Raw genomic sequence first — 7,107 nt, 5'->3', positions numbered from 1 at the left:
CTCAGGAAAGAGGGACTATATTTATACTGTACCCTGGGGGTTCTGGAAGTGAAAACATGGAATCCGATTTTGTGGACTGCTGAGCCGCGTCCGCAGCAGGGAGAAGGAATGGGAGCCGGAGACTTGGGACTGTAGGCTGCAGCCTTGTTCACCAGGTACCAGAGTCGGCCTCTCACCCCTAAACCTCTGCAGTCCGGGGGCAGTCCGGGCTGTGGCTTAAGGCCCGTGCCATTGAGCAGGCTCTCCTGCCTGTTTACTCAACACCTATTGTCTTGAGATTCAGCCCAGTCCCGGGCCGCCACCTGCGCCCAAGCCCCCTCCATCTCCCTGTGACGGGTGAACTTCGTGTACTGTGTCTCGGGTCCATTACATGAGTTGTGAGCAGGGTTCATCTATTTTAAACAGATGTTTACAAAATAAAGACTATTTCAAATCACAGGGGTGGCTGCCTGTGTGAGTGCCTGGGCGTGGTGCGGGGAGCGGGGCAGGCATCGCAGGTATTAAAGGCTCCAGAACCTGAAAGCAGCAGCTGGAAAATGACAATGGGAATAGCAAACACTGTCTGCCTTTGCACCTTCCCTCGTGCCACCTGCAGGGAAGCCCAAAGCAAAGCCCCCACTGTCCTGCAGTGGGCTTATGCTGCAGAAATAAAATTAAGCACAGTTATTGGGAGGATGTTAAACATCTGTGTCTGAGGGAGTCTTTTTTTTTTTTTTTTTTTAAAACAGGGTCCCCCCAGGCTGGAGTGCAGTGGTGCAATCATAGCTCAATGCAGCCTCAAACTCCTGGGCTCAAGCAATTTTCCCACCTCAGCCTCCCTAGCAGCTAGGGCTACAGGTGTGCACGAGCACGCCTAGGCTAATTTTTTATTTTTTGTAGAGACAGGCTCTCACTATGTTGCCCAGGCTGGTCTTGAACTCCTAACCTCAAGCGATCCTTCGGCCTCAGCCTCCCGAAGTGCTGGGATTACAGGCGTGAGCCACCGCCTGAGGGAGTCTTTAAAGCCAAGGCGTTTTTCATCTGTTTGGGATGGAACAGGTCTTCCTGAAGGCATGAAGAGGGATTGAATAATCTTTCAGATGTGTGATTAAATACCTCAGGGCAGCAGAGGCAGACTGGAATCTCGGGGCAGAGCAGGTGTTTAGTATTATACTTTGGGCTGTGGAGTTGATGAAGGAGGTGGAGAGTGTTTTGGACTAAGGATAGAATGAAGACAGGAGTAAAGGTAAGGCAATGGTAGTCTTAAGATCTTAGCACTTTACAGTTTACAGAGCACTTGTGATACTTTATCTCTTTGATCCTAACGATCACTGTGAGATAGGGTGGTTATCTTTGTCCATGTTCAACAGATGAGGAAACAGGTGCTCAGAGAGCTTAAAGATTTGCCGAACAGACCCACGCAACAGTGGCAGGATTGTGGCTAGAAACCACGGAATTGGAATCTCTGGAGGGTAAAGCTTTGGCGTCTCTATTTAGAAAAATCTTTATAAGCAATTCTCATTTGCAGTTAGAATGGAGAACCACCGACAGAGGCTTTCTGCCTACTAAGCTGGTGCTGTGTCCTTAACAAGCACTGCCCTGCAGAAAGCCGTGAGGATCACATGCCTGTTAGTGCATACCCAAAGTTATGAGCTTCTGGAAAATGGGGCCAGCTGGAGGTCATATTGGAGACAAAGAGGTATGCTGAGAGAGCCTCATCAATTTTATTAAATTGTAAAATCTGAGAACGCTGGGAGACTCGGAAGGGTCCAAAGTTGCACTTGCAGAAAGGGGACGGCACCTACCTAAGGAGGAAAGAACCCCCCACTCCTGGCTCAGGAACTTCTATGGCCTTCCTGAAGAGGGCTTGCAAAAGAGAATCGAGTAAGGTGTCTCTGGAAGCCCAGAGAGTCCTGGGGGTGGGGGTCGAGGCATGCAGATAGACCTGGCAAGTAGAGTTTTGCCCCCTATCAGTGCCACGTCCTGGTGACTCAGTGGCTTGGCAGGGATGCTTATTGGCTACTTCTAGAAACTCCACCCAGCCTCAGCAGGAGACACACTTCACTCCACACTTCCTGTCACCCCTTCTACCCACTTAGGTGATGGAAACTTGTTTTTAGGGAGCAGCCAGCAGAGAACAAGGTACAAGGCAGAAAAGCTGGGCACTCCCTGGTGAGTAGCTCCTCCATTTCCTCAATAAATCAGATTCTCAGGGCCAGCTGCTCCCCACACGCACTCGTTCAAGGCGACAGTTCCCAGTGGGCGTGCACCTGTGAAAACACCCTCTAGTGAACATTTGCTTTGTTACTGAGATTTCACTCTCAAATCCCAAAGCCAGGTAAAGCCTAATTACTAGTTTTACTGATGGAGAAATCAAGGCATTAAAAAAAAAGTGCCACGTTGAGTTGGTGGGTGCTTGGAGGAATGAAGTGGCATTAGGGTCGTTTTATTAATAGTTTCTGTGGCTTCTGGGGGTGGGCGTCCACACTAGCTCTCAGCAGATGTCCTGCAATACGCTGCATCGTTGGTGTTGAAAACAGCAAGAGTGGCCACCTACCTGGGCCTAGAACCACAGCAGCTCTGACTCCCTCCTGTGGGGAGATGACCTGCACAAGCCCCCTCTGTGAAGTCTTGGGGACTGGCCCTTTGTCTGAGAGGGAGGGAGGCGCAGTTCACCCGCTTTGGCTGTGCATTCTGTGGGCGAGGACTTCATCCTCATGACTCTGGGGGTGGAGGTGGAGGTGGGGGTATAACGTAGGAGAGGTGCAGTGCAGGGGCCAGGGCAGATGTGTTCTCCAGGGCAAGTAACACCACTCACTGAAAGATTTCAAGACAAACACAACTTCACCTCCTTAGTCTGGTGAAAGCTGAGGCACTGAAACCCACTTTTTTCTAGAAAATGACACACTCTCCTCCTAAGGGTCCCTTTGATTTTGTGCTTGTGGAAAGTAAGAGCCACAGAGAACAATGTGAACATAGTATGTACATTTCAGTTGGAGTCTGAGGCAGGTGGACACTAGCCCCAATTCTCCTCATCTTTCAGATCTCGGCGGCCCCTGACCTCTCGCTGCACAATTCAGAGACTGGCACTCAGGGGTATTCAATGAATGTCTGTGCCAAGTGGGAACGACTTGCTGGGGCAAGCAGGAGTCAATCCTGCATCCCTCCCTCCCTTTTTTCCTCCCATTCGACCTTTAGGGCTCTGGTTTCCTGCAAGTAGTGAATTATTCACATCTGTTCATAAATACCAAATTGGCCCTTCCCAGGTGGCCAGCAGGGTGGGGCGGGGAGGTGGTTTTGTTCAGCGTCTATAAACCTTGTTCCAACGGCACTTACAGGTGAGTGCCTGTTTTTGCTAAGTCATCCTGGGGATAATCAAAGCCCCATTGTTAGATCCTTTCTGTCCTCCTTCCTGGCTCCTCCTTCTTCCCCACCCCTTTGACAGACTCCTAAGAGGGCTGACCAGCTCTGCAGGACTCACGCTGCACTTTGCCATGGCTTACATCGCCAAGTCCTTCTACGACCTCAGTGCCATCAGCCTGGATGGCGAGAAGGTAGATTTCAATACGTTCCGAGGCAGGGCAGTACTAATTGAGAACGTGGCCTCCCTCTGAGGCACCACCACCCGGGACTTCACCCAGCTCAATGAGCTGCAGTGCCGCTTTCCCAGGCGCCTGGTGGTTCTTGGCTTCCCTTGCAACCAATTTGGACATCAGGTGAGGGGTCCCTTGTATTATCCCCAAGGATTTGGGTTGGTATAGCTTGAGTGGGATAAGAGGGGGCGCTGAATGACCGTGTGTTGGAGTGTCTGGAATTGTGGGGTACGTTTTGTTAATCCAGGTCTTTAGGTGCATGTGAAATACCAAGGGGAAGTACATACGTTTTAAGACTGAACACTGAGGGTGTGCGGTTTTATTGTTGATTGTCTTCCCTCTGTACTCCATGAGGCCTGGTACCAGGTCTGCCTTTCTCTCCTTTTGTGTCCTCAGTGCCTAGGGTACAGAAGGCACTCATTAAATGTTTGTTGAACGAATGAGTGGAGGAAATAAAAGATCAAGAATCAAACTAGGACTGGACTGACTCAGGAAGCTTTGGTTCTAGCTAGACTTGGTTTTGCTGTTTAATGGCTCTGTGCCCTTGGAAGAGGCACCTGATTTTTCTGGTTTAGTTTTTTCATCTGTAAATTGGGGATAATATCACTTAGCTCATAGGAATATTATGAGGTTCAGGGAAAGAATATACAAAAGTAACTTGAAAAATATAAAGTACTGTGCCAATATAAGCAACCTCATTATTTAGATTGAAGATTTTTTGTTTGTTTAAATTAGCCAAGTAGAAAGTGAATATGGGGGAGAGGGAAAGGTTTTCAATGGGCATGTCTCCTCTGGGCATCACATGGACCTCTCTCTCTGATACATGAGTCAAGTTGTTATAGATCTTCAGCCCACACACCTCAAGTCATCTTGTAGGGATTCTTCTATTTCCACTTATGATTTTAATTGTACAAGCAGGCAGAATGTCCCCAAGTGAACCCTCTAGTAGCAATCCCCTTAGTTCAATTCACAGTGGTGTGAAGGCAAGAAAGAGATGTAAGCAGGAAGGCTGAAGTATCATTGGCTCTGACAAACCTGAGCCCAAACTATTAACTGCTCTCACTCTTCTTTTTCCCTGTCTCGGTTCTCTTTCTAGCCTTTGCTAGAGCAGGAGAGACAGAAAGGGCAGAACCTCTTGAGAGGTCTCTCTCCCACCCTAGAAGTGCTGCCAGCCTTACACCATCACTTCAGGCCACCTAGTTGCTAGAGGAAGTCTATAGCCTACCAGGAGCCAGCCAGCCATCTGCATTAAGGGATAGGAAGTCTAATAAAGATCAGCTGTGGGCTCATGTCATCATGGCCTGGAAATGACTGTATTAATTGTTTCTACTGGTTAGAGGCAGGAACTTTCTCCCAGAGGGAGATATCTGACTCAAACCGGGGAGGAGGGGGTGGAAAATAAGGGTTCCCACAGGCCTTTGGAGTTGTCAGGTGTGGGGAAAGCTGAGGCAGGGATAGGACAGGGATGGCACTGGGCAAGGAAATCCGGGAACAGGTTCTGAGCTAAAGCATTCACAGCTGAATACGGTGCATGGCTATGTGGTACAGGGTCTTTGGATAGCAGCCTAGAAGTGAAAGGAATATTACATATTCGCAACCTTTAGCCATCAAGCACTTATTTCCTCCACTCCCCCTCTCCCTGGCCTATTCCAGAACCCGAAGCCCTCTATCCTATTTAATTCTCTCTTGGCCACCAAGTAGTTCCATTTAGAGTACATTCATTGTTGTGTCTAACTTGCTTTGCCTTTATGGCACCTTGAAACTAGACTTCCTTGGGTGTGGTCTTCCTTCATCAGAGCTTCCTCCCATTTGCACTTCACGTCTAGGACAAGGCAAGATGAAAGCAAGAAGCCGTCCATCACATTCCTCAGGGCCTCGATTTCACCCTTCGTTCGAGGAGCTGAGTAGGGCACAGGCAAAGGTTATACTCACACATATGTAATTGGAAGCATGGGAGGCCAAACCAAGGCAGAGGGAAAGGGAAGGGGTGTGTGTGTGTGTGTGTGTGTGTGTGTATGTGTATCTGGGTAGGCAGGTAGGTGAGTCCAAGTGGAGGTTCCAGGCAGTATGACCTGCCTCCTTTCCTTTTCTTTCTTCTGCCCCGAACTCAAGGTTCCTCGAGGCTTCAAACACCTTAATAACTGCTCAGGGTAGACTGGAGACAGAAGCAACAGCTCAAAAGTGCTAAATCTTTAAGTATAAGAACAGCTAAGCTACAAATTGCAAGAACTTTCAGAAATGGCCTAGCAAACCATCACACAGTAACTGTAAGAGGGAAAATTCCAAGTCAAGAGTAGGGCGAAGCAAATGGAGAAAGAAAGACACACACAGAGAGAGAGAGAGAGAGAGAGAGAGAGAGAGAGAGAAAGAAAAGAATGATATCCTGGGAAGGGAGTGTAGGAGGGTGAACGATATGCATGTTGTCGATCCTTCATTTCCCTCTCCCTTTTCCATGCCTTTGTCTTTTTCCTCCCCCAGGAGAACTGTCAAAATGAGGAGATCCTGAACAGTCTCAAGTATGTCCGCCCTGGGGGTGGATACCAGCCCACCTTTACCCTTGTCCAAAAGTGTGAGGTGAATGGGCAGAACGAGCATCCTGTCTTCGCCTACCTGAAGGACAAGCTCCCCTACCCTTATGATGACCCGTTTTCCCTCATGACCGATCCCAAGTTCATCATTTGGAGCCCAGTGCGCCGCTCAGATGTGGCCTGGAACTTTGAGAAGTTCCTCATAGGGCCGGAGGGGGAGCCCTTCCGACGCTACAGCCGCACCTTCCCCACCATCAACATTGAGCCTGACATCAGGCGCCTCCTCAAAGTGGCCATATAGGTGTGAGCCGCTCAGCACACACTTCTCCTATCCATCCAGTACCTTCCTTAGGATTCGGCACGTCCTCAGGAGACACTGCTGGACCTAAGCGTTCCCTTGACATCAGCCTCCTTCACTGAAGAGCCTTGCCTTTCCCGTCTGCCTGTTTCCTTTTCCTCTCCTAACCCTCCAGCTGGTGATTCAACCCGGGGCTCCAAGACTCGGGTGGGCTCTGGGCCTTCACAGAATGATGGCACCTTCCTAAACCCTTGTGGGTGGTGTCTGAGAAGAGTGAAGGGCCTGGAGCTACCCTGCTAGATGAGTCCAATAAAGGGCAGGTGTGGAAACGGCCAGGCTCTCCGTGTCTTCTTCCGTGACAGAGGACAGAGGGATGTTACAAACTGCAGGTAGGACAGAGGAGCTGGTAGCATGCCAAGCTTCGGGAGAGGGAGGCTCTGACTAAAGGGACACCCTAATTACTGCCTGGAAAGCAGGCTCTGATTAAGGTCTGCAGTGGCAATTGGAGTTGCAGGAAATGTGAACTGTATTATTGCTTAAAAGCTCTTCCCCAGAACTGGGGAAAACGAGGAAGTAATAATGGGAGGTACAGGAAGAAAAGACAGTGGGCCCTTTGGTTCAGGGTACTGGGAGGTTGTTGCAGGATTACAATCAGGAAGCACTAGCACTGTGGGTACTGGGCCAACTAGGTATTAAATATGACCTGTAC

The 7,107-nt window shown here is 49.4% G+C and overlaps 1 protein-coding gene across 1 annotated transcript; it reads left to right on the top strand.

The window, feature by feature from the left end:
* The first annotated feature begins 3,393 nt into the window (after positions 1–3,393).
* GPX2 (glutathione peroxidase 2) lies at positions 3,394–6,727 on the top strand. Its single transcript, XM_012656179.1, has 2 exons — positions 3,394–3,695; positions 6,051–6,727. Exons 1-2 carry the CDS (start codon positions 3,474–3,476, stop codon positions 6,399–6,401), a joined length of 573 nt encoding a protein of 190 aa, XP_012511633.1. The 5' UTR covers positions 3,394–3,473; the 3' UTR covers positions 6,402–6,727.
* Positions 6,728–7,107: the final 380 nt, after the last annotated feature.

The sequence above is a fragment of the Propithecus coquereli genome, unplaced genomic scaffold (assembly GCF_000956105.1).
Source record: "Propithecus coquereli isolate 6110/MARCELLA unplaced genomic scaffold, Pcoq_1.0 Scaffold5, whole genome shotgun sequence".
Taxonomy (NCBI): domain Eukaryota; kingdom Metazoa; phylum Chordata; class Mammalia; order Primates; family Indriidae; genus Propithecus; species Propithecus coquereli.
This window is presented reverse-complemented; position numbering and strand designations above follow the sequence as displayed.